At 37.0% G+C, this 27746-nt stretch overlaps 1 protein-coding gene across 7 annotated transcripts in view; it reads left to right on the forward strand.

Annotated features, from left to right (window-relative positions):
- DGKH (diacylglycerol kinase eta) overlaps positions 1–27746 on the forward strand; it is a 217283-nt gene that overhangs the window by 173251 nt on the left and 16286 nt on the right. For 2 of the 7 annotated variants that reach the window (XM_025364521.1, XM_025364524.1), the window contains 12 exons: positions 1003–1113; positions 1249–1345; positions 7447–7554; positions 10148–10261; positions 10520–10654; positions 11824–11987; positions 15731–15836; positions 16790–16882; positions 20397–20516; positions 20857–20965; positions 22432–22562; positions 26456–26503. In XM_025364521.1, the coding sequence (XP_025220306.1) occupies positions 1003–1113; positions 1249–1345; positions 7447–7554; positions 10148–10261; positions 10520–10654; positions 11824–11987; positions 15731–15836; positions 16790–16882; positions 20397–20516; positions 20857–20965; positions 22432–22562; positions 26456–26503 (1336 nt within the window). Of the gene's footprint in view, positions 1–1002; positions 1114–1248; positions 1346–7446; positions 7555–10147; positions 10262–10519; positions 10655–11823; positions 11988–15730; positions 15837–16789; positions 16883–20396; positions 20517–20856; positions 20966–22329; positions 22563–26455; positions 26504–27746 lie in introns of all 7 variants that reach the window. The other 5 variants (XM_025364522.1, XM_025364525.1, XM_025364523.1 and 2 more) reach the window with 3 other exon arrangements.

Here is a 27746-nt window from a genome sequence, read left to right on the forward strand (position 1 = left end):
CTGTGTCACCCAGGCTGGAGTGCAGTGGCGCGATCTCGGCTCACTGCAAGCTCCGCCTCTCAGGTTCACGCCATTCTCCTGCCTCAGCCTCCGAGTAGCTGGGACTACAGGCGCCCGCCACCACGCCCGGCTAGTTTTTTGTATTTTTAGTAGAGACGGGGTTTCACCATGTTAGCCAGGATGGTCTCCATCTCCTGACCTCGTGATCCACCCGCCTCGGCCTCCCAAAGTGCTGGGATTACAGGCTTGAGCCACCGCGCCCGGCCCCTTTACCTCCTTTCTTCTCAGTCTTGCCAGATCTGTCATCTTTCCACGTCAGCTTCTAGGTTTATTTATTTTGGGAATCTTTTGGCCCACGCTGATCTCTTCCCTTCTTCAGACTCCTACAATTTTTTGGCAGTTCAAGATATACTTTCTTTTACTTCCTTTTTAAATTTTGCTTTTGTTATATCATTTCTGTAATGACATTCCTCAAGGACAGTACCATATTTTAAACGTTCCGAAACACCTAGAAGAATGGATTGGATCTAGTACTTTTTTGCTCAATAAATATTTGTCCATTGTTAAGCGTAGAAGTGGAGGAGACTTTCTAACGATAAACAAAAAAAAAGAGAGAGAGAATTGGCACCTGACTGTAAGGCCTTCCCATAATCATCTGCATTTTTCTGTGTAGTGAGGAACTTATATAGAAATAGAACTAAGATAATAATAAAAAAAAAAGAAATAGAACTAAGATTTTGTTACAGTTAGAGAAAATCACACCATAATTGTGTGTCTGTTTTGCCTTGCTCACCATCCCTTTATGTCACATGTACCAGAAATTGAACACATGTCCTGTGGTTGTAGACATGACACAGGAATAGGAAGTGATTAGTGCTAAGTTTTACAATCTGCTATAGGGAATGGAAGCTTAAATGGTTTTAAGTACTGTCTTGTGTACAAATTGTAATTGTTGTAAGGAATCTGAAATTGACTTTGATGTACTTTTCCCTGTGATCATAGAGATGGATATTCAGAAAAATGTGTCATGAACAATTACTTTGGGATTGGATTAGATGCAAAAATTTCATTAGAATTTAATAATAAAAGAGAGGAGCACCCTGAAAAATGCAGGTAATTTTAGTAAAAGTAATAATGCTATTACATAAAGGTAATTTTTTCTTCATTTATTATCTCTTTTGCTTGCTTTGCCTTTAAGGAGTAAATAAATAAAATGTCCTGAAATTACCTGCCAATATTTATTTTCAGGAGCCGAACTAAAAACTTGATGTGGTATGGAGTGCTTGGAACCCGGGAGTTATTACAGAGATCGTACAAGAATTTAGAACAAAGGGTTCAACTTGAGGTAAGTTCATCTTCAAGTAAAGATATCTCATATTATCTTACTTAAAAAAAAGTATCATCTTGGAGCTAATTTGACCTAAATGCATTTTGATTAGCGATTAAATAAATATACAAGGGAAAAATGAATGTGATTATCAACTTTGTACTAAAGGAAGTATATACACAGGATATGAATGACACACTTAATTATCATCATCATTAGTTCCTGAAATTGGGGCTACTCTGGAGTTGTGATGCCCCATGTAAAAGTGGAGCCAAGGGAGCACATTTATAGGAGAGGGTTTTTAATGGATTTAAGCTTCCAAATTCTGACCCAATTCTGTAATAACCAAAGTTTCGCAAATCCCTGAAAATAACATTGGAAGTAAATAGAATCTTTTAATTTAAATGTACATTTATTTTTTGCTCCAATTATTGTTAACGGCAAGTAAAATTAAAAGAGATTTTGAGCATTTAAATGTTTTACTGTTTTTTACTCATTTAAATAGGAAATTAAGGACAGAAAAAGTTATTTTATCTCTTCCAACAACACCAACAACAAGGCTGGGGATATGGCTCTGAAAAGAGTATTAATTTCTGTGAATTTTATTTTCTTTTACCTTTGATCCAGGACTCACTGTTGAAGCTGATGGGCATGTCTTCCCGATTTTGTATCTTTTTATAACTCTATATTTTTAATTAAAGCATATCATACATATACAGAATTATAAAATCTTAAGTCTACAACTCAACAAAATAAACAGAGCATTATTATTTGGGGTATTATCCAAACACTGCAGTGTTGACTAATGAGGTGTCTGTAGCTCATTCTTTATCAACTATATTTCCTAGTCAAGATGAGCCTATTACACTTTTCACTCTGAACATACAGCTGTATGATCAGCTGATTTGATTTATTATTGCTTCTAAGATTTAAGATAGACTTACTGGATAAAAAGGTACAAAATCAGGAAGGTTTACATTTTGTAAATGCTATCCTTGACACCCCAGGCCCAGGTCAGCTTAGGTACCCTACTAATCATGTAATCATTCCTTTTCTTCTTCATATACCCTGGTTGGCCACACTTTTTTTTTTTTTTTTTTTTTTTTTTGATGGAGTCTCGCTCTGTCACCCACGCTGCAGTGTAGTGGCGTGATCTTGGCTCACTGCAACCTCCGCCTTCTGGGTTCAAGCGATTCTCCTGCCTCAGCCTTCCAAGTAGCTGGAACTACAGGCATGCACCACCACTCCCAGCTAATTTTTGTGTTTTTAGTGTAGATGGGTTTTCACCATGTTTGCCAGGATGGTTTCCATCTCTTGACCTCGTGGTCCGCCCACCTCGGCCTTCCAGAGTGCTGGGATTACAGGTGTGCCCCACCGCGCCCGGCCTGGCCACACTCAAGGACACATAGGAGGTTGTTTTTATCTTTGCTATCTCCAGTGTTTAGCACAGTACTGGCCCTGTTTTGAGGGGGAAATGGATGGCTAAGTGATCACTTTAGCATAATTCATTAAGTGCTGTGATCAAGCATAGCCAGCTATCTTTAAGGGTTGAAAAACTAGCTGGATCTGAGTGACTGGATGGTCTTAGTTCCTGGAAGAGCCTCAGCTCTTCAGAAATAGGATTAGTAACCTCTTCTACTGGTGGTCCAAATTTTGAACAAGATATCTTATTTCCACAGCTGCTTTGTACTCTTCTTTTTAAAAGGTTCTTAATCTTTTTTGAGTTGTAGACACCTTTGGCATTCTGGTGAAAATAGAGACCCCTTCTCAGAATATTGTTTTCAAATGCACTATATGAAATACAGACTTACAAAAGAAGACTTACCAATAATATTAAAATAAATTAACAACATATTTTTATGTTTCTAAAGAATAATATATGTGTTTCATCATTACCGTATCAAATAAAAATCTAATGGCATGCCTAATAAATACCATAACTTCAAAGTAATGATGAACTTATATTACAAGATATCTGAAACATCTATAATGTAATATAAAAATGTCTCATTTCTATTGATGATGGAATCACATGTGTTACTAATGCCTTTTTCCCCCTACATTTATAATTGAGGGCAATGCTAAACTTCAGAGGTTAGTGAACATACAGATACGGATTTTTACCAGGAAGTTAATAAATCGCCTGAATCTATCCATGGACTCCTGGTTTCTGAACCTTAAGTTAAGAACACTTAATGTAGATGTATATGTTAAATGATAAAAAAGGTACATAAAATGAGTAAAACAAGATAAATGAAAACATGTTAATATACATAAAAATAAAGTAGAAAAAGTAGAGCATTCTTTGCCATAGTTAACAAAAAAATCCGTAATAATAAAGTAAATCAAAAAGATACGTTCTACTTCTAAGGACGGTGGAAGGCCTGTTGTCTAAAGAGTCATGTATCTGATGATGGTTCACTCGGGATAAAGGTGGAAAAGAGAGACCCACACTTTGGGAGGCTCTTTTCAGAGAGATGCCTTCACCAGTGGCCCTCCTTTTTGCTTTTTACTCTTACCTTTTTCCTCAGCTAAGTTTTCCTTCCCCTATTCTGGTGTGGATATGGAACAAGATTGACTTCATGTCCTAACTTTAAATTTGTGCAGAACAAAGACTTTGACTTTGGTTTCCCTATACACGAAATTGATAAAATAATGATTTTGTGCAAACCATAAGTAAATGAGCCTAAGGTACTGTAAATCACAGTGTAAATAGAAAAGAACTGTACAAATACAAACTTTGTTTCCCAAGCCACATTATCAGTGATTCTGATATATACCCAACTTTGAGAAATCTGGAGTGAGATTCAGAATCCTTTTGACAGTGCTGGGAATTCCAGAAATGTGAAATAACATCACAGTATCATATTTTGCTACTTTTAGAGTAGAAATACCTTTCACATGTAAATGGAAGAATTGTATTAAAATTTCAAACATTTTTCATAAGAAGGATGATTTTTTTGCCCATAATATACCTAATTTACATGGGTCAAGCAGCCTGTTCTATTTGTTAACTGAAATAATAATTATATATTGCTTCAAATCCTGTAAGTACTAAAATATGTGAAGAAAAACAAATAGCTTTAAAAAATAGCCTTCATCTGTAGGCTATAATGAAATATGTGATTGAGAACAAATAGTTGTCCAATTTACATTTTTAGTTATTTCAAATCTTCCCATAATCTGTATCTTTTTAAAAAACAAAATAAATTTAGTTTATTATGTTAATAGTAATTTCTATCTTTAATTCATTTCCGTAATAACTAGTTGTAACTACTTTTTAAATCATTTTGAATGAAGTTTACTATATGCCTTCTACATATCACCTTTAATTCTTAACAACTCATGAGGTAGGTATTATTCAGTTCAAAAGAGTAAAGGCATTGTTTAATTTCAAACAGCTGATAACTGGAAGAGCCAACATTTCAAATCCAGTGTTTTTTCCATAAGACAATTTGTAATTATAACCAAAGAAGGAAATTTACTGACTTCCCATGTGTGTTCTGGGTGCTTTTCTTTACCTTATCTCATTGGCCTCACTGTGTGCTAAGAATTGTTAGCCCATTTTACAGATGAGCAAAGCAAAGCTCTGAAAGCTTAAGGGACTTACCCAAATACTAAGTGACAGAATTCAATCCAGCTCCACCATCTTCCCTCCATATCAGATTGTCCGGTGAAAGGAGCAGAGAAAACAGACACTAATAAGAAAAAATATATAGCTGCAGTTTTGTAGCATTTTGCAACATCGTGAACCACAAACAGAAACATGGGATGGCTAGGGGGCCAGCTCTGGTGGTGTGCACCTGTAATCCCAGCTACTTGGAAGCCTGAGGCAGGAGGATGGTTTGAGCCCAGGAGTTCATGACTGCAGTAAGCTATGATGGCACCACTACTTGCCAGCCTGGGCGACAGAGCAAGACCCCATCTCTCAAAAATAATAAATAAAAATAATGGATATTTGGGGCTATTGGAAACATTTTTTAAAAGTTTAACACTCCTGAAGTTTTTCCTGGATTTAAGAAACTTTTGAATCATGTGAATTTGTTAATTTGTTGAATCTGTATTCCTCGTATTTTTCCTATGAGACTCTATGAAATGGACATTAATCAGTTAGATTTAGGTGTGTTGCTTAATATATGCATGTTCAGTTCAGCACTACACTTGGGACTTCCTTCTGAAAATGTTCATTGTTTTCCATACCATGTTTGCAAATAAAGTGCATCCATTTGGAAAATCTTTTTAAAATATTTCTTTTATATTTACAGATAGTATTTTTCCCCATTTTCTTTGTTAGTCATGATTTAAAGCAGCTTTTTCTAAAGCACATAAAGATATCTATTTAATGTATTGAGTTGAGAAAAAGTTTATTATTCTGTTAAGTATTTCATATTTATTCATTGAACAAATATACATTGAGCACCAATTATATGCCAGACACACCCACGGGTGCATGGACCTTTGAATGTGAAAAGCTAAACCTGCTAATGGTTAACACTGTGTTTTCATGAAAAAGAAAAAAAGGAATTGTGAAAAATGCCCGTGAAGGTAAATCAGCCAATCCTGGCCTTCATCCATTACACCATTCCAATAAGCCAGTAACCCTGAGGTCTTCCCAAGAACTGACTTTGGCTGAATTAGCAAACACAAGCTTCTGTGTGATTCGGATGGTGAACGTTTTTTGCAGTACTTGGGGATGAGATTAACCTCCTATACGCCCCCACTAAGCTCTTATTCTTCCCCGTCCTCAGATTCACAGAGCAGAGAAGTCTCTTACGAGGTCATCTTGGACCAGCTGTAACAATTTCCAGATGTTTGCTGGTCTCTGCCCTGGATTTTCACCAGTTTACATGGGGAATCAGAACCTCACTACTGAATAGACATTAAAGAAAATATTGGTACTCTTGACATTGAGACCTTTTCCTTCCATCTTCCCTAAACCCAAACCATCCCAGACCAGTGGGACTTAATGCTCTTTTCAATAAGATGTCCCATTACAGAAATTCTTCCCCTCACCTTGGTTTCTACCCTAGAACAAATTATTCTGTCACAGTCTCAGAAATACAGTTTATTTCTTTCTGTTGGGAAATCATTTTTACTGGGCATTAAAATGTAATTTTTAAGAAGCTATGTTAATTATTTTTAATATAAGAATTATTTAATGAAAATATAGCATCCATTGTAGGTGTGACATCTGCAAGCTCTTCTCTTTTAAAATGAAGGCTTAAACATTTCCACTGGATTTAAATGTTCACTTAGAAAAATGTCAAGTGGTTTGGTTTAAATGTTAATTAAAATAATAAGTATGATCCTCATAAAACGCGTGTAACATAATTATGATCATTTTCTTGAGTAATGTTTAAAAAATTAGTTTCATAACTGATTGTCTCCTTAATAGCCAACTAGGCTTTATTTAAGAGTTAATAGAATCAACAGCATTAATTGAAATTAATTTAAGAAACAACATTTATGAGAGAAGGTAACAGTTCTGCTTCTACTCAGTAAAAATGTATTCACATCCCTTCACCAGCCATATCCTTTTTTGCCATTTACATGGTAATTTACTTTTCATTTAAGTGATTAATGAGAAAGTAAGGACTGCAAGGAGCTTTCCGAGATGCATATATTTTTGCTTGACTTTGGTTCTAACTACTTGAAGTACTCAGCTTTGAGTTTCACCAGTCCCCAGGTGGTTGTAGAGCCCCAGCAATGTATGAGGGACTGTGAGAAGGGCTAAGTGAGATGGTTAGGATCAACTTGCTCTTACCCATCCTGCTTTCAAAAAGATGCCTAAAATAAGTACATAGAGGGCCACAATGCAGGTGCAAGTACATAAGAGGCCCGAAAATGACTCGAGAAAAGGACTGTCTGGTTTTGGAGGAAAGAGGTAAAACATTTTTTTAAAAAATCAGTTTTTTGTAATAACTTCTGCTATAGTTATTTATACTTCAAATTTTTTTTAATTAAAAAGTAAGATAAATGATTTGGTAATGTGTAGAGAGCAGGCATTACCAACACACTCTGCTCCATTGTCCTTCATCTTTAGTGTTTTAGTATCTTCCAAACTAGTGGTTCTGCTCTTTTTATCAAATCTCTACTTTTTTTTTTTTTTTACCTTACAGTGTGATGGGCAATATATTCCTCTTCCCAGCTTGCAAGGCATAGCTGTGTTGAACATTCCCAGCTATGCTGGAGGCACTAACTTTTGGGGTGGAACTAAAGAGGATGATGTAAGTAATGGGAGTAAATAGTTGGTTTCCTCAAAAATAATTATATCTCTGGAATAATTGGCTTTTTTAAATGTGCTATTGAATAGTAATTTAATTTCATGTTAAGTATTTTGCATTGGGAAAATGAGGCATGGAATAGATTTATTTAGGATTTTATTGTAACAGTCTCTTGTGGATGTCCTCTAACTTTTCTCATGTTGAAGATTCAGATATCGTATCTTGGGATGGATGTCACAGTTTTCTGGAAGAACATTAAAGGATCTGCTTTTGGAAAGTAGATTTATGAAATAAGGAAGGGAAGATTTTACTTTTTAATTTTATACCTGCATCTGTTTTCTATTGCTGCTATAACAAGTTAACACAAATTTAGCCACCTCACACACATTTATCATCTTACAGTTGTATATGATGGGAGACTGGCACAGTCTTACTGGGCTAAAATCAAGGTGTCAGCTGGGCTGTTGCCTTCTGGAGGCTCTAGGGGAGACCCTACTTCCTTGTCTTTGGAGCATCTAGAGGCTGCCCACATTCCCCTCCATCTTCAAAGCCAGCAAAGGCAGGTTGAATCCTTCTCACATGGCATCTCTCTGATCTCTGCTGCTCCCTCTTCCACTTTTAATGACCACTGTGATTACATTGGGCCCGCCTAGATCACCCAGGATCATCCCCATCTCAAGGCTGTTTATTTAATCCCATCTGCAAAGTTCCTTTTGCTATGTAAGGTAACAGATTCACGGGTTTGGGGGATTAGGACATGGACATTTTAGGGGGCAGAGAGGGGACATTATTCTGTCTACAACAATACCTTTTGGTACTTTTAATTTTCTTTCTTACTTTTTTTTTTTTTTGAGACGTAGTCTCACTCTGTCGCTCAGGCTGGAGTGCAGTGGCACAATCTCGGCTCACTGCAACCTCCACCTCCCAGGTTGAGACAGTTCCCCTGCCTCAGCCTCCTGGGTAGCTGGGACTACAGGCATGCACCACTACGCCTGGCTAATTTTTGCATTTAGTTTCACTATGTTGGCCAGGGTGGTCTCGAACTCCTGACCTCAGGTGATCCACCCACCTCGGCCTCCCAAAGTGCTAGGATTACAGGGATGAGCCACTGCATCCAGCCTCAGTACTTTTAATTTTCTAAACTTGCGTGTGTATATATTTTTTTATTTTCGGAAATATCAAGAGGGCTCATTTGGCCGATCGGGTTTAGGGCTATTTTTGTTTTTCTTTTCGTACTTTTCTATATTAAAAAAGAAGAAAACACAACCTTACAAATGTAATTGTTGTGAAAAGAATGAAAGATAGGGCACAATTATCAAAGTATGTATATATCAGTAAAAATGAGAAGTGTGATCACAGTCTTTATTTGAAGTGTCACATCCATTGATTTTCAGTTTATGATATAATGATATAATGGTTCCTACTGATCTATTTTTCTCAAAAATCTTAAATGGACAGGTAGGGATTAAAGTATAAGATCAATTGGAAAGTATTTGTAATTTTCATAACGTAAATATATTCCAGTCCTATTTGAGTATAAGAACATCTTTTGTCTGCTTGTCACTATTAAGTATTTTGAAGGGGAGAAATCAGTGAGATTAAGATAAATAAAGCCAACTTTCCTTGAACACCTACTAGGTAGTCCGACAATGTTCTAAGAGCTTCACATTCATTATTTAATATCCACATTGCTTATTTGATTTTTACCACTGAAGAATCTAAGGCAAAGTTTCCAGTTAGTACTAGCAGAGACAGGGTTTAAATTCAGGCAGTATAATAAAAAAATTACAAGAAATCATCAATGTTAGCAACTTTGTGTCCTGATATTTTCAGTGAAAGTTTTAATTAGCTTACTACTTTATACTGAAAATTGTTTCAGATGCATATTATTTATGATATGGTAAAAGAGAGAGTAAAAATGATTAGGTAATACAGCCTACATATAAAATTTTAGAGTAAATTAATTTTGTGAAAATGCATCTAATGTAAAGACAAAATAAGTCTGCATAATTTTTATCCTCTGAGGTTTCTATTTGCATAGTCTCAAGTTCCCTCAAAAGTTTTGTATTAAAATATAAAGCACATATGTATATTGCTTGTAAAACCTTGCAAGATTTCCCTTAGAACATATCAAGTGAACTGGATCATAATTTGCATCTTCATTAACTTTAACCTTATGAAACTCTGTCACCTTTCTAGGAAACTGTATCACCTGTCTAGTTTTTTTTAGATTTCCAAAACTTACATGTATCATCTTATTAACACATTTGAATTACGTATGAACATGTATTTAACATGTTTTATTCCAAGATGAATCATTTAGAAATATATTAGTTAACTGGTCCAAAGAGTAGCTTAATGAGAGGTATGAGTAGTATATCCATGTATGTTTGAAAACTCTTTTTAAAGTTATGTTTATGGTAAGTCATCTTCAGGGATTTTTTTGTTGGATTATTTCCTAATAATATTTACTTAAATATATTATTAAATATATTAAAATTAATATATATATATATATATATATAGCAGTTTACATTGCTTGATGTGCTCTTCCCCTAAACATTCAGTAGAAGTGCAATGTAGTTTTTCCTTTCAGATATTTGCTGCACCGTCATTTGATGACAAGATCCTGGAAGTTGTAGCAATATTTGATAGCATGCAAATGGCAGTTTCAAGGGTCATTAAACTGCAGCATCATCGAATAGCCCAGGTTGGTTTCTCTCATCAAACCTGACTGCGCTTCTTGGGCTAAGGAGGGTTGAGGGAATCTATTCTAAATGACTCCTACACTGAATATTCATCTATAATATTCAGACTTCATTGTCCTATCAGTTTTTACCATGTCATTTATAAGTGATAAAGCATAATACGCTATTCTGTAGAATAGTCTAATACTCAAGCCTGCATATAGATTTAGTGTCATTTTCTCCAAATGATTCGTACTGTAAAATAATTTGTTTTATTTCAGTGCCGTACAGTAAAAATCACTATATTTGGTGACGAAGGAGTCCCAGTGCAAGTGGATGGTGAAGCATGGGTTCAGCCTCCAGGGATTATCAAAATTGTGCACAAAAACAGAGCACAAATGCTAACAAGGGACAGAGTATGTAACAAAAACATTCTTCTAGAATATTGTCAGGTTTTTAAAGACTCTGAGATTGTTACGAAAAAATAGAAAACTAAAACATTTAAATTGTCTGTTAAATCTGACATTTAGGTCTTGGTGGTTTGAAATATGAACAAATATTTATTTATTTATTTAAGTAGGAGTTTATTTTTTAGAGCCATTTTAGATTTACAGAAAAATTGGGCAGAAAGTAAAGAGAATTCAAATTATGTTCCTATATACTTCCTCCTCCCCCTTCTTCCCTACACATGTAAATTCCCCTATTAACATCTTGCATTAGTGTGGCACATCTGTTACAACTGCTGAGTCAATACTGATTGGTTATTATTAACTAAAGTCCATAGTTTCCATTACTCTTTGAGTTGTACATCTGTGGGTTTGGACAAAGATATAATCACTTGTATTCACCATTGCAGTATCATACAAAATTATTTCACTGCCCTAAAAATTCCTTGTGGTCTACCTATTCATCCCTCCCTCCCTCACCCTTACTCTGGGCAATCATTGATTTTTTTTTTTTTTTTTTACTGTCTCTATTATTTTCTTTTTCACAGAATGTGTGTTTTTAATTAAGGTCAATCTTTATCAAAGAAGACTGCTAATATTTGCCCCATCTAGTATATATAAAATAGTAAAGATTAAAGAATAAATTGAAGCAATAGTAAAGATTGAAGCATGAAATCTTTTTTGTGTGTGTTTGTTTTTTTGCTTTTGTTTTGAAACAGTCCTGCTTCATTGCACATGCTGAAGTACAGTGGTATGATCATAGCTCATCACAACCTTAAACTCCTGGGCTCAAGCAATCCTTCTACCTCAGCCCAGCTAATTTTTTTAAAAAAATTCTTTTTTGTAGAGATGAGGTCTCACTATGTTGCCCAGGCTGCTCTCCAACTCCAGGCCTCAAGTGATCATCCCACCTTCAACTAATCTCTTTTTTAGCTTTTAAATGATGTATTCATGATCATTGACTGCACTACTTTTCATGTGTTGCAGTACATTGGAAAACTTTGAAATGTCTTTTTTATACTTGTGATTTATTTGAGGAGTCATTAGAGAAAAAGCAATTGTAGTTTTATTAAAGTACACATTTACTTGGACCTCTGAGTTCAAAACTAACAATTCATTACAATATTGATTTTAAATAGGCCTTTGAGAGCACTCTGAAATCTTGGGAAGATAAGCAGAAGTGTGATTCTGGTAAACCAGTTCTCCGAACCCATTTGTACATCCATCACGCCATTGACTTAGCAACGGAAGAGGTGTCGCAGATGCAGCTGTGCTCCCAGGCTGCAGAGGAGCTCATTACTAGGTAGGGGGCTCTGCTGGCTTTTCAGGCTGCGGGAACTCTGGTCTCAGCTAATTTTTGGTTTTTTAATCTTAACACATCGTTTCAGTAGTGGTATCAAAAAGAGATGCAATTACTCTTCTTCGCACAGCACTCTTTCCATTATTGCTTATTTCTCCATTTTATATATAGTCTTCACACTATACTGCCCACTGTCATGTTGCCTTCTAATTACTAATTAAATGTTTATGGAATGGAGAGGGAAGTCTAAACACTAATCCTGTTCCAGGGGAGAGTCAGGAGCAAAAAGAATAAACAGACTTCAAAAAGCAGTTTCAGACAAGATATTAGAGATATTTTGAGACCACACATAAATTAATTTCAATAGACAGGAGATAAAACACAAGTCCTATGAGTATTAAACAAATAAAAATCACTATGACCAGGGAAAACTTCAGAGGGGAGGAGGGACCATAGGCCTGTGTCTTACTTCCTCTTCACTTGAGTCTTATCTACCAAATGGGGTTAATAAGAGCTGTTTCACGAGGGTGTGTGAGGATTAAATGAGACTCTAGGGGTGAGTGCTATAAGCACATTGCATTAGTCCATTTTCATATGTCTATGAAGAAATACCTCAGACTGGGTAATTTATAAAGAAAAAAGGGTTTAAAGCCAGGCACAGTGGCTCACTCCTATAATCCCAACAGTTTGGGAGGCTGAGGCAGGTGGATCACTTGAGGTCAGAAGTTCGAGACCAGCCTAGCCAACATGGTGAAACCCTGTCTCTACTAAAAATACAAAAATTTGCTGGCTGTGGTGGTAGGCACCTGCAGTCCCAGCTTCTTGGGAGGCTGAGGCAGGAGGATCACTTGAACCTGAGTGTTGGAAGTTGCAGTGAGCCAAGATCATGCCACTGCACTGCAACCTGGATGACAGAGTGAGACTCCGTCTCCAAAAAAAGAAAAAATAAAAAGAGGTTTAATAGACTCACAGTTCTACATGTCTGGGGAGGCCTCATAATCATGGCAGCAGGCAAAGGAGGAGCAAAGGCACATCTTACATGGCAGCAGGCAAGAGAGTGTGTGCAAGGGAACTGCCCTTTATAGAGCCATCAGATCTTGTGAGATTTAGTCACTATCACAAGAACAGTACAGAAAAAACTCACCCCCATTATTCAGTTACCTCCCACTGGTCTCTCCCACGACATGTAGGGATTATGGGAGCTACAATGCAAGATGAGATTTGGGTGGGGACACAGCCAAATGACATCACACATCATGTCTGGCATATTGAGTGCTCTGTGCACAGTAACTTTAGATTCTTCCCACATCTTCATCTGGTCACTGATAAAAATGTTGAAAAAGAAAAGAAGGAAAGCAAAGCTCAGTGGTTTCAGGGACTAACTCACATCTTTCCTCCTCTCTACTATTTGCCATCTGCTCCCCTCCCATTCCTTACTCTACTCTTCTAATATTTATTAGATAGCTAGAATGTAAGAGATGTTAGAGACAGAAGAGAAAAGGCATACATCCCCTACTGCTAAATCAACAATCAGAATTAGAATCAAGTCTTATAACTGCAAAATACTGGGCAACTCAGAAGAAAGGGAAGAGAAAATGAATATTTACTCAGCTGTACCCACACAGCTGCATTATTGTACATCTTAGCTTCTTATCCATAGGGTTGTTAGTTTTAGAGTAAATACATCTCTTTTAGATACTACAGACAACTTCTGTGGCCTCTAATTTACAGCGTTTTTTGGAAACCAAAATACACTTCCATGTTCTCATCCTGTGAACCATCCAAATAATCTTATTGTAAAAAGGAAGCAGAGGTTGACTAGGCTTGCTTCTGGTCAACACAGTTTGGCTCCCCATCTGTTTTTAAATTTTGCAGATGAAATCAGGCTTACTTGTCTATTTTCAGAATTTATTCATTGACTGTGCAAACATATTCCATTTTTGAGCCTCTTCTGTGGGCCAAGCACTGTTTTAGGCTGGGGATACAAGATGATTATTTGACAGCACTACTTAATTGACTCACAGATTAGTAGGAGGGAGAAATGTGGCCAAAGTGTTGACATGAGGCACACAGTGGACTCTCTAGATACACAGAGGAGGTCAGAGGTAGTGAAGGAGGGCTGCCTGGAAGAAGTGACCTTTCAACCGAGTCTTGAGGGAAGAGTAAGAAAAGGAGTAATTTAAGCATGGGAACCAGCCTAGGAAGAGGCCCAGAGGAGTGTGAGTGCATGCTACTTTCAGGAAATCTCAGAGAGTTTGGGGTGACTGAAAGGTTGGCATAGTGTATGCAAGAGTGTGTGGAATGTAGATGAAGAGGTGAGGTGGAGCCAGATCTTTACTGGGCTGTTCTAGAAGTAGTGTGGAGGGGTTTTTTGGGAAGACAGCAAAGCTGGGGCAAGGTGAACACTGAGGATGCTGTAGAAGTTGTCCCTATAAAAAATGATAGACTAAAGCAGTAGAGAGAGAAAGGACAAGTGAGATTAAAGACAGTTTAGGATTTAAATTTGGTGAATGGGCATGAATTAGGAGACAGGCTGACCTTAATGTTCTAATGAGTGGCTGGATGATTGTGGCCTTTGATGGAGTCATAGGGTTCAGGAAGAGGAGTAGGTGTTAGAAGGAAAATGATGGGTTCCATGTTGGACTTTAGAATTTAAATTACATTAAAAATACCTAGGAGATTCAGTAGGCAATTAGAAATGTTGATCTGAAGTTGATTTATGTCTTTCCCTTTCTCTGAAAATTGGAATAACCTTTATCCATCTCTGTTCTGAAAAATAGCCCGTTCTTCATGATTTCTCAAGGTTGCTGATAGTAGTGCTGAGGTGACATTTGTAAGCCTCTTTGTACCTCAGATACCCATTGTATAATCCTTAAGAATTAAATTATTTTTCTTTACTCTTGGTTCAGTTATATAGGGCTTCGGTCCCTTTTCTTGTTCTACCCTTTCCAGATAGAAAATCTTTTTCTATGAAGCTGTCAGAAGCAAAAAAACATTTGAACAGCCCTGCCTTCTTGCTCATCTGCAAGGCTTACATCATTGTCTAGCAATTGGAGGAACTTTTTCTCCTTTCTTGTCCTTGGCCTTAGTGCCTTCCAGAATTTGGTCTTTTCAGGACTAGTCTTAGAGGTTCAGATACCAGTGGAGTATGGCACAACAGGCTTGGAGTTAGATAGACATAGATTCCGATCCTGCTCTACAACTGACTAGCTCTGTATACATACCACGTCTCTCTGAGCCTCAATGTCATCATCAATAATATGGAGATAATAAATCATAGCTACATTTAAAGGCCATGGATATTAACTTACATACTGCTTGTGATCACTTTGTGTATCCATGACAAATACGGTAATGCTCTTCCTAATCTGTGGCATCTGCAGTTTCAATGAATGAAAGAGAAGTTTCTAGTCTTTATATTTGTGATCCCTCTCACTTTCCAAGGGTACTGCAAAATGAAGTACTGCTATACTTCATTCTTCAAAATAGCACTTCAATGTGTCTCCCTCTGATTTTAAGCCTAACTTTTTATACAAGTTTTTTTATTTCATATTTTTTGTTGCAGTGGGGTCTGGATTTGTAGATCTACCTGTGTCATTCATAATTGAGCAGCCATTAAAAATGTTCTTCCTTACTGATCTTCATATATTTCTTACTTGTTTTATCCTAACACTTCTTTACTTCAAAAAAAAAATGAGCAATACTCAGAAAAGTTTTTTATTTATTTGTTTCATTTTTGCTTTTAGGATCTGTGACGCAGCCACAATTCATTGTCTTTTGGAGCAAGAACTGGCCCATGCTGTGAATGCCTGCTCTCATGCCCTGAATAAAGCCAACCCAAGGTGCCCGGAGGTGAGGATCTAATGGTAAATTCTCATTCCACAGATTCTTTTGGGTGTTACACATGTATTTTAATTCGTAAAATATGCCCTGCCCTGCGAAAGAAAGTTATGTTGTCTATATGAGTCTCTACAAACTTGTAGTAAAATTGTGGCCAACTATTTCTTTATTTTCCTTTTCCTGTTATTTTTTTCATTCCTGCTCTTAAATTCTCTCATTTTTTATGTTTCCACTTTCAATCACTTGTCACCTTTCATCTGCCTTCACTCTTTTTTTAACTTTTATCGTCCTTTCTTACTCCTTTTACCTTACCTTCTGCCCTGTGCCTTGTTAAAGGGCAAGCCTAGATATCATCAGTGTGCATTTCTTAGAGATGTTCATTCATTTCTGAAGTTGTGCACTGAAATTATTGCTACTTCATTTTGTTTTGCTAAATTGGAAATTGATACTTCTGTAAAATTTTTAATGTAGAAGTTAATAATAGAATTGATAGAATATAACTATTAAAATGTGATACATGGTACAATGCTATAGTGTAGAGAAAACTGATAGCTTTTTTTATTATTATTTGATTGAAGTTACTTAATATACAACTAAGTACTTGTTCTCAAGATTATCGTCTAAAAAGCAATATGGTTAGTGCTACTGAGAGGAAAAGTTTTATTTGACTGAACTTTTTAATGGAAATATGTATATGCTGGTACTAGCATAGACATATTCATTAGGTAGGAGATGTGATCCTGAGTGTATGCACTGTAGTTGGTGCATTCTTTTGATTCTATAATATAATAATAATGAGATAGTCATACTAACAAATGTATGAAATTTTGCAATTATAGAATTTTGGTAGATTAAAAAAATGTGTGCTGTGAATTTAAATTATAAGAATAAAATTTACAGTATTTACTGGTAATGAAATCCTATTTTAAAACAGATCACATGTCTTTGATACTCTTCTTTTCTAGAGTCTTACAAGAGACACTGCCACTGAAATAGCCATCAATGTGAAGGCACTGTATAATGAAACGGAATCTTTGCTAGTTGGCAGGGTTCCTTTGGTAAGGAGAAGAATGATTGATAACGTAAGAGTGATTAATTAAATGTCTGGGTCTTACCTTTATTGGGGAACAGGCATTCGGCAGATTCTAAGGCAGAAGCAGCCTTCTGGCTTCCATCCTGAGAGCTCCTCTTCACCTGGCCTTTGTCTTCAAGAAAATATATGGCTGAAGTTAGGACTCATGATTCAGGCTAACAGGAGTGGAGATTTCCCCTCATATATGTCATCCTGTTTTTAGGCAGCCCTGCTCTGTCCCATTCAGCTTCGAGAGACGTGAGCTTTATAAAGTGTCGTAGACATTCCTCAGGTACTTACTATTGCACACAAGTAGAGGAACTCATGGAGTTTGTTCCCTGAATTAACATTTGAATGTGATTGGTATGGTCCTCCAGGTTTGCCTAAAAGAGGACGTTTTCTAGACACAGTGTTTCAAGAACTAAATTTCAAAAACTCTGCCTTGTTTAATCCAGATTGGTCCTGGAAATCAAGTTTAGGCCAAATCTGAATCTCACCACAGTCGACGGATCTCAAGCATAAATGCTGGAAGCTTGTGGATGTCCTGTTAGTTAGCCTTTCTTTACAAATACCTCACCATTTTCAAGTATTCTAGCATCTTGGCTCTTGCCGCCACCTAGAGTTCGATTGTGGCTCATTCCCACATGCTGTTACCACTTTGTGGAAGGCCTAATTCATTTACTGTTTTTTATTCCTTTTTACAATTCTGTTTAATTGGTAGTTGATCTTAAAATATTTCTTTTGACAGTAATTTTCTCTCTTGGTTGGGCAAATCTACACCTAAATAAAGGTGATACTAAGAGTCACAGTATCTGGCACAGCGGGTGAATGAATGGGAGGTGCGTCCCACAGCCTTGCTGTTAAGTGCCCGAGCTTAGGGTTTCTGTTTTCGCCTATGGTCCAGAAAAGTGCCACCTTTGGGGCATCCTTTGCTCTTAGAAGAGAAGCTGAGAGACTGCATGAAGGCCATCGCTCTTACTTACCTCCAAAGGAAACTGACAAGAGGTGGGACAAGAGGGACAAGAGGTGGCTGGCTCTACTATGGCCATGAAGAAAACCTTTTACGAAGAAACATTGGTTGTCTCTTTTGATAAACCAATGGAACCCCTTCTTGGCTTTTTTTGGCACTACTGTTTTTAACCAGAATCTTCTGCTAGTCCTATAGGAAATCCAGTGACCTGTGAAGATCATTTCTTACAACTAAAAGCATAACTTATTCTGTACTTATTTTCTCTACATGAAAAGTACCTGCTGAGTGCTACCTTGCTAATATTTATTATTTGTATTATGTTAATATGGACTGACTTTCCTTCTCCACTTTTAATTTTCTCTCATTGTTAAATATGAATTTTGGTTTAAAATGTGTACTGGTGAATTTTACCAAAACCTTTGACAATAGTGATATCACAATAAGGAGTTGATTATATTTGAGAGCAACTAAGGTTTACTCTATATTTTAGTGCCAGAACGAATTTATGATAACCATTTTATAAGTTTTATAAGACATATTCTTAGACTAAAAGAAAATTAATGAATTTTAAACACAACAGGGTAGATAATCTCCTTTTTTTTTGAGACAGGGACACACTCTGTCGCAGTGGCGTAATCTCGGCTCACTGCAACCTCAAGTGGTTCCAAGTGATTCTCCCAGCTGCCGATTAGCTGGGACTATAGTTGTGCACCACCACGCATGGCTTTTTTTTTTTTTTTTTCTTTTCAATAGAGACAGAATTTCACCATGTTGGCCAGGCTGATCTCAAACTCCTGTCTTCAAGTGATCCACCTGTCTCAGCCTCCCAGAGTGCTGGGATTACAGGCATGAAACACCGCGCCCAGCCAAGAATCTCCATATTTTTAATCACTACTAGAAGTGGTAGATACCGTGAATAACAAGGGGAAACAAACACACAAAACAGTTCATCATAACAGTAATAATTATCTCTGAACTTTTAATTCTAAAATTCCATAATCGTATTTATAAGAACTCTATAATTTTAAAGTAATTTATAAATATATTGGTTAGCTAGCAGAGACCTCAAAAATAATCTAGTTGGCCAGGCTTCGTGGCTCACGCCTGTATTTCCGGCACTTTGGGAGACTGAGGCAGGCGGCTCATTGTAGGCCAGGAGTTTGAGACCAGCCTGGCCAACATGGTGACCCCATCTCTACTAAAAATACAAAAATTAGCCGGGCCTGGTGGTATGCGCCTGTAATCCCAGCTACTTTGGTGGCTGAGGCACGAGAATTGCTTGAACCCAGAAGGCCAAGGTTACAGTGAGCTGAGATTGCGCCATTGCACTTCCAGCCTGGCCAACAGAACAAGACTGTGTCTCAAATAATAATGATCATCATCATCACCTTGTGCTATTTCCAGAGGAAGAAACAAAGTCTTCTGAAGTCAGTTAACCTTCTTTTGGTTACATAGTTAATTACAAGGCCAGGAGTAGAATCCAATCTACTGCCTTCCAGTTCTGTGCAGAGGAATGTTTATTTAATCTTTATTCATTTATTGAACTTGTAAGTGCATTTTAATACCTACTTTCAATAATGCAGATAATAGGTGAGCAGTTAAATTCTCCTTAAAATATCCACACCCAGTTTCAGATGATAAGCCATTGAGCTTTTTGCTTTGCCCCAATTTTTACAACAATTTTTCATCACCAATTTTTCTAAGATTCATGGTTTTTTTCCCTTAAGCTTATTCTTTAAATTTTCAAGGAGATTTTTCTGCAGTTCTTTTTATATGACAAGTTTTTAAACCAGTTTAAAAAGTATTATGTGTTCATGTGGTGACTTTTTTTTTTTTTTTTTTTTTTTTTTTTTGAGTCAGAGTCTCTGGCTCTGTCTCCCAGGCTGGAGTGCAGTGGTGCTATCTCTGCGCACTGCAATCATCACTTCCCGGGCTCAAGCAATTATCCTGCCTCAGCCTCCTAAGGAGCTGGGATTACAGGCACCCAACACCATGCCCAGCTAATTTTTGTATTTTTAGTAGAGACAGGGTTTCACCATGTTGGCCAGGTTGGTTTTGAACTCCTGACCTCAAATGATCCACCTGCATCAGCCTCCCAATGCTGGGATTATGGGCGTGAGCTATCATGCCCAGCCTGGTGACCTATTTAAATCAGAAGGATTTTTGGCACAAATAAGTAGAAGAGTAAGACTGCACACTTATGCCACCAGGAAGAATTGGTAGATAAATGCTTGGAAAGCATGGAGAGAGATAGGAAAGAAGACATTTACACGGAAAAAAACACCAAAAGAATACTTCTATGAAGTTATTAAAGTTGCACTAGCTACTCATATGATCTTTGGGAAGTAATGATTAGAGTAAATCTATTCAGATTTTTAAAAATGAAGTCAATATAAAAGAATTTGTCCTTAATATTCCTTAATTTAAAAAATACTAGCTTAATAAGGAGTGAGGCCGTTCACTGTCAAAGTACAATGATTTATTCTACTTGAGGCTGGCCACCGAGTCTTGTTTTGTTTCTGGTAAATAGCAGCTGGAATCGCCACATGAAGAGCGGGTATCCAATGCCTTACACTCTGTGGAGGTGGAATTACAGAAATTGACAGAGATTCCTTGGCTTTATTATATCTTACACCCAAATGAGGATGAGGTATGTAAAATTCAGCCTGTTTCTCTAGAAATGTAGACCATATCACTAGAGAATTTGAACTCATCTTTGAAAAAGAGATATTTAGGGAAAAATGAATTTTGAATACTGTTTTCAAATGTTCTGCTCTTGAACAAATGAGAGAAGGCATTTATGTGAACAAAGGCATTTTAGGGGAATTGGGACATTTTCAGTAGTACATTATGAACTTTTTTTGAAGAAGTTATCACTGTTCTATAATGTTTAGTGTTTATAACTTATTCCTGTGTTATCCCTATTATCAGAGTAGGTTTTTCTCCTTTTCATATCCCGAAAAAATTATTTTCTTGCTCGATTTGAACAGGAACCTCCTATGGATTGCACCAAAAGAAACAACAGAAGCACCGTATTTCGAATAGTGCCAAAGTTTAAAAAGGAAAAGGTTCAGAAGCAGAAGACAAGTTCACAGCCTGGTAGGTGGTCCATATGGGAAGGGGAACTATAACATTATGAAAAAAGAACTGACTAAAGTGACATCATGGAGGTCATGAAAATGTTCTGGAGCTAGATGGTGGTTGAGCCTTGCGCAATATGATGAACATACTGTCAGTGAATTCTACGCTTTAAAATGGTTAAAATGGGGAATTTCATGCTTTATGAATTTTGCCATAAAAGAATCCTCTCATATCTAAAACACATCTGAATATCACTGGGAATCTCTAGTAAGGAAGCACAAAAAAATGAAGTGGTTGCTAATTTGCTTCTACTTTGTTTAGTGGATGTCAGCATTTCTGTTCAAATGGTTCTTTCTCAACAGCAATTCAAGGCATCAGTGTTTTTAATTTTTCTTCTTTTAAGTACAGTTTTTAGATTACTTTGATAAATGGAACATAGAAACTTTCATTTACTCACTTAACCTACCGAATATATTTTCCACCTAAAGTTATATATTCCCTTTCTCCTGTTTTGAGGACACTGTTTCAACCCCTCAACAATGACAGTATGCTGTGATACTTGCATTCTCAAGCAGAGATTAAGCCCCCTCTTTGCTGCTATTTCTCGCGTTCCTTTTTCACTTTTCCTTAGAGTTTAAATGTACAAGTATGCTAGTACTAAAGCACCTTCAAATTCTGTTTGTACAATGGTAGCTGCCTTTCATAACCAAATAAGTTTATAAATTCCTCTGAGTGCACTCTCTTTTAAAAAATGATGTAAAGCCTTATTTTTGATATTCATAAAGCAGCTATTGAAAGCCATTTAAAAACCAAATACAGCAAATAAGTAGGCTTTTATTAAGCTAATCAGTGTTGAATAAAATGTATAAGCAAATGATACACACCAAAAAATAACATAATCCAACTAATCTGAGAGAGCAGTGCTATGGAATTTTTAAATGACATTAAATTGGGATTTAACAGCACATTGATTGCCATTATTATCAGTAGTAGGAGAATCAATCAAGACTACACTTGAAATCAGCAAGACCTTAAGCAGAAAAGTTTGTGTAAAATTGAATACTCCGTATTAGATTTTAAATTGTAATTAGCATTTGTAGCTCATTTCAGTCTATAGCCATTTTCATACAGAGTCTGAAGGAAATCATCAGAGCTTGTTTAGAGCTTGCACCATTGATCCTAATGATGTGAAATACATTTTGTATGCATATTGTATAGGTTGGGTGGCTTTAATGAGGAAATCGGACTAAAGCTAAGCATGGGTGCACGGCAGCAGATGGTTTTGTATAGTCGGATCGTTGTGTTGATAGTGTATAACTTGCATGGGAAAAAGTGGAACTACGGTTTTGTTGAAACACCACCTTTAACCTTTCTTTTGCTAGCACTGCCGCTGCACTCTGTTTTGCATCTTCTTTGGCCAACCCTTGCTTTGTAATGCATTGAGCATGTAGAAATTAAGGGGGTTTTGCTCTTAACTTTGGTAGTTCAGAAATGGGGCACAGAGGAAGTTGCTGCTTGGCTGGATCTGCTCAATTTGGGAGAGTACAAAGATATCTTCATCCGTCATGACATCAGAGGGGCTGAACTTTTGCATCTGGAAAGGCGAGATCTTAAGGTATTTCCTTTGTGCTCTTCTGTTCTTGAAAATTTTATTGCAAAATGGAATCCTTTCTCCTGTGCCTCGTCTGATATGTGCTTTTAGCTTCGCTTATGTTATGCAAATGTGTAGTAATCTAACATTCACCGTCCTGTGGTCTGAGTTTCTTGTATGCTTTTTAACAAGCATGTCAGCAGTATTTTCCTGGCAGAATCACTCTATTATAGCTAAAGCTTAGCATGAACTTAGTAATTTTTCTCTGCATCCAGTGATATGACTGTTCCTGTGCTAATATTTCCAAATGGATCATGTTTCCATCAGCTCATTTTATTGCATCAGCATGGAAGGTGATAATTTGGCTGAAAATGACTAAAATCTAATATATGGTTAACAACTAAAAATTAATTCAAAATACCAATAACAAAGCCTTTCTAATATATGGAATGAGAAGAGAGACTTACAGCAATGACTACTTAGAGTCTTACAATTTGTTGTGTTTTTAAATCAGCCTTTTTTAGGTCACATGAATAACCAGACTGAGAAATTCAAATTTCCTTTCTATGACATATTGTTAAAATTCTATTATTCTCGAAACGAATTTTTTTTCTTAGTAAATGAGGTAAAAATTTTGCCTAGCTTTTGCTAGAAAACAGCTCAGAGCCTATTGGTTATTTATGACGAGAGAGAAAATTATTCCTTCACCATCTGTAGCATTTCCCTTTTATTCTCTGGGTGAAGTCTCAGTAGTGGTGGAAACAGCTGAATGAAGTAGGCTCTCTGGCCAAGGTTTAGAAGTAGGATTTTGTCATGTTGTATTTTCTTACCACATACTGCCATTTTAAATTTCCAGTAAGTAGTAACATTTGTTGGAGTGATTCCTTTCCTCTAGACCAAGTTCTAAAATGCATTAAATTTTATCATAATACAGAGAATTCCTAACAAATTAATGAACTGTTGCACCTTTATCTACAAATATGTTAGCAAAAATCTTTGAATAGATAATAGGTAGTATAAAGATCTTTATTAGACAGATTCACAAAGAGTTTTAGCACATCAAAAGGTGAGCACCACTTATACCTAAACAACTTTAGCCATAATAAAATAAAGTAATTAATTAATTACCTTAATTGAGAGTCCTAAATCTGGAACATAGCAAAATATGTAATATTAGAGTTCATAAAGCAAAAGTTGGCTTCCAAGCTTGAAATGAGTCCACAAAAAAGTAAATGTAGGGGGGATCATGATAGCCAACATGTTTGTGTAACTTCTGATATCCTTGGCAGATACCAATATTTATTAATGACTGTTTAATATATTATGCTAGCTTCTCTGCATGATACCTGCCCTCTAGAAGCATGCATCGCATTTGCTGTGAATAAGCACACATTCAAGGAAAAGACTGTGTGTATGTATAAAAAATATACATACATAATTGCATATATGCATACATGTTATATATATACATACAAACCTATAGAAATATACAGGTAGGCACACAATGATTGAAGCAGAATGAATGTGTAGAATGGAAGAACATACACTAAGGCAAAGTTAGAAGAGAATAGAAAGGAGATGGTTAAGAATTATGTTAGAAAACATTCTTTTGCTTTTCATGGGACTTTTTTGTTCTGTTTTGTTTTTATTTTTAATGCAAATTACATTCTCTCTCTTAAAACTTTTAGAAATTTGTATTGATATGGATTTTAAAAACTGTATTGGGTCTGAAACAAGATGTCGGGGGGTGGATGAGAAAAGGAGCATTTCACAGAAAGAGTCTTCTATAGCACAAAACCATAAAGCTAGAGAAGAGCTCCCCTTACTCTCTGCGGTTGTAGCTGTCAGCAGCGCCAAGTCTTTCGGACCGAAGCCTCTAAATGCTGGTGAGGGATCACTCACTCCTTAGGTACTCCATTGCTTCCGGTACTACTTGTGAATATGTCAGTGGCATATAGGTTCTCTCTCAGCCCTGCCTGACCTGATTTGTGAACTTTTGGATTATAGCACCAACAGGCTGCTTGGTACTCAGGTATTATACAGGGATATCAATCTCTATTTTTGCTTTTTAAAAATTAATTTATTTTTATTTATACAAAAATATGTGGGTACAGCTGGGCACAGTGGCTCACACCTGTAATCCCAGCACTTTGGGAGGCTGAGGCGGGTGGATCACGAGGTCAGGAGATCGAGATCATCCTGGCTAACACAATGAAACCCCATCTCTACTAAAACTACAAAAAAACTAGCCAAGTATAGTGGCACCCTCCTGTAGTCTCAGCTACTCAGGAGGCTGAGGCAGGAGACTTGCTTGAACCCGGAAGGCAGAGGTTGCAGTGAAATGAGATCATGCCACTGCACTCCAGTCTGGGCGACAGAGCAAGACTCTGTCTCCAAAAATGAATATATTCATATGGATACAAGTGCAATTTTATTACCTTCATGGTGGTTAAGTCAGGGCTTTTAGGGAATCCATTGCCTGAATAACATATATTGTACCCGATAAGCAATTTCTTATCCACTCCCTCCTACTCCCTTACCGTTCCAAGTCTCCATTGTCTATCATTCCACTAAGTCCATGTATATACCTATTTAACACCCACTAATGAGTGAGAACATGCAATGTTTGTCTTCCATGTCTTCTTGTTTCATTTAAGATAATGACCTCAAGTTCCATCCAAGTTGCTGCAAAAGACATGTTTTCATTCTTTTTAAAAAAATTCTTTTCTATGGCTGAATAATATTCCAGTGTATATATGTGCACATTATCTTTATGCAGTCATCCATTGTTGGAAACTTAAGTTAGAGATTTTCAGTCTTAACACGTCCAAAAGCAATCTTGAGCTCCTGTTGCACTCCTGTTCTGCCCCTTCTCCAGCGCTCTGCATTTTATAATCAGACCTCTGGCCCTTCAGGCAGTCTAGGCAGAGAAATGAGGGTCATACTTAGCACCTTCTTCTTTTTTGTCAGTCTTCTCCTAACCCATCAAGCCCATCACCAAGTCATATTGATTCTAATCTCCATTCACGTCTCTTTATCTCCTGTCCACAATCCTGCTCCATGCTACTGTCCAGTTTTGCTTGCGTAGGGTCAATAGCTTCCTAACTGGTCTTTCCACTGTCGCTCTTTGTCTTTGCAGTCCATTATCCACATTGCAAACAGAGTGTTATTTTAGCATTATCAATCAGGTGTACACTTTTCTGCTTAAAACTTTTTAGTAGCTGCCCATTTCTAGGGAATAAAAACCCACATCTTTTTGCAGGCCTACAAGGTCCTGCCTATGTATTCGACCTCCTGTGAAGTCTCTGGCTCCTCCCTGGGCCTTATTTCAGTTGCTTAAAAATACTACACTTTTTCTCACCTTAGGGATGTACTCTCTTTTGCTGTGCTTCTTCCCCTACCCTTCACCTGGTTAACTCCTGCTCAGAGATTAGCTCAAGTGTTACTCCCATATCACCAAAACAACTAGATGTAGCGACATGACAGTCTAAAGTTGGGAAAAGGAATATATATATATATATATATATATATATATATATAGAGAGAGAGAGAGAGAGAGAGAGAGAGAGAGAAAGAGACTCATTCTGTCACCCAGGATGAAGTGCAGTAATGCAATCATGGCTTACTGCAGCCTTAGCCTCCTGGGCTCAGGTGATCCTCCCACCTCACCTCCTGAATAGCTAGGACTACAGGTGCATGCCACCACACCCAACTAATTTCTTTTATTTTTTGTAGAGACAGGGTCTTGATATGTTGTCCAGGCTGGTCTTGAACTCCTGGCTTCAAGTGATCAGCCTGTCTTGGCTTCCCAAAATGCTGGGATTCCCGGTGTGAGCCACCATGCCCAGCCAGGAAAGTATTTCCAATGTGCTTTAGCAGATAAGGAAACAAACTGATTGCATCATTTTCTCTGCTAGAACACAGTAGGAGAAAGAAGAGACACCAAAGAGAATGGTAAACATATGGTGAGGGTTTTTTGTTTTTTCTATTTGGAAAGTTGTGTATGTATGGCTGGAAGGATAACTGAATATGTACAAAGCATGCTTTGTCAAAATTTGGACTGTTTATCCAAGGAAAGAGAAAGATACTCATATGATAAAAATTGGCCAGGCATGGTGACTCATCTCTGTAATCCCAGCACTTTGGGAGGCCAAGGCAGGTGGAGCATGAGGTCAAGAGTTCAAGACCAGCCTGGCCAACATGGTGAAACCCCATCTCTACTGAAAATACAAAAATTAGCTGGACGTGGTGGTGCATGCCTGTAGTCCCAGCTACTCAGGAGGCTGAGGCAGGAGGATCACTTGAACCCAGGAGGCAGAGGTTGCAGTGAGCCGAGATCATGCCACTGCACTCCAGCCTGAGTGAGAGAGTGAGACTCTGTCTCAAAAAAAAAAAAAAAAGAATATGGTAAATATTCATATATAATGATATGTGATAAAAATAAAGATATAACAAATGTCACAGCATAGCTTTATTACAGCCTATACCCTAGAAGGCATAAAAATATTGAACTCAAACTAAAACGTCAAAAGCAATTACAACAAAAGCCAAAATTGACAAGTGGGATCTAATTAAAGAGCTTCTGCACAGCAAAAGAAACTATCATCAGAGCGAACAGACAACCTACAGATTGGGAGAAAATTTTTGCAGTCTATCCATCTGAACAAAGGTCTCATATCCAAAATCTACAAGGAACTTAAACAAATTTACAAGAAAAAACAGCCCTCATTAAAAAGTGAGAAAAGGACATGAACAGACGTTTCTCAAAAGAAGACATGCGGCCAATAAACATATGAAAAAAAAGTTCAACATCAGTGATTATTAGAGAAGTGCAAATCAAAACCACAATGAGATACCATCTCACACTAGTCAGAATGGCAATTATTAAAAAGTCAAGAAGCAACAGATGCTGGTGAGGCTGTGGAGAAATAGGAATGCTTTTACACTGTTGGTGGGAATGTAAATTAGTTCAATCATTACAAAAAACAGTGGGCAATTCCTCAAAGACCTAGAACCAGAAATATCATTTGACCCAGCAATCCCATTACTGGGTATATACCCACAGGAATATAAATCATTCTATTTTAAAGATACAGGCACACATATGTTCGTTGCAGCACTATTCACAATAGCAAAGACATGGAATCAACCCAAATGCCCATCAATGGTAGACTGGATAGGCCGGGCACGGTAGCTTATCCCTGTAAT

Source organism: Theropithecus gelada, chromosome 17, assembly GCF_003255815.1.
Source record: "Theropithecus gelada isolate Dixy chromosome 17, Tgel_1.0, whole genome shotgun sequence".
NCBI classification, from domain to species: Eukaryota; Metazoa; Chordata; class Mammalia; order Primates; family Cercopithecidae; genus Theropithecus; species Theropithecus gelada.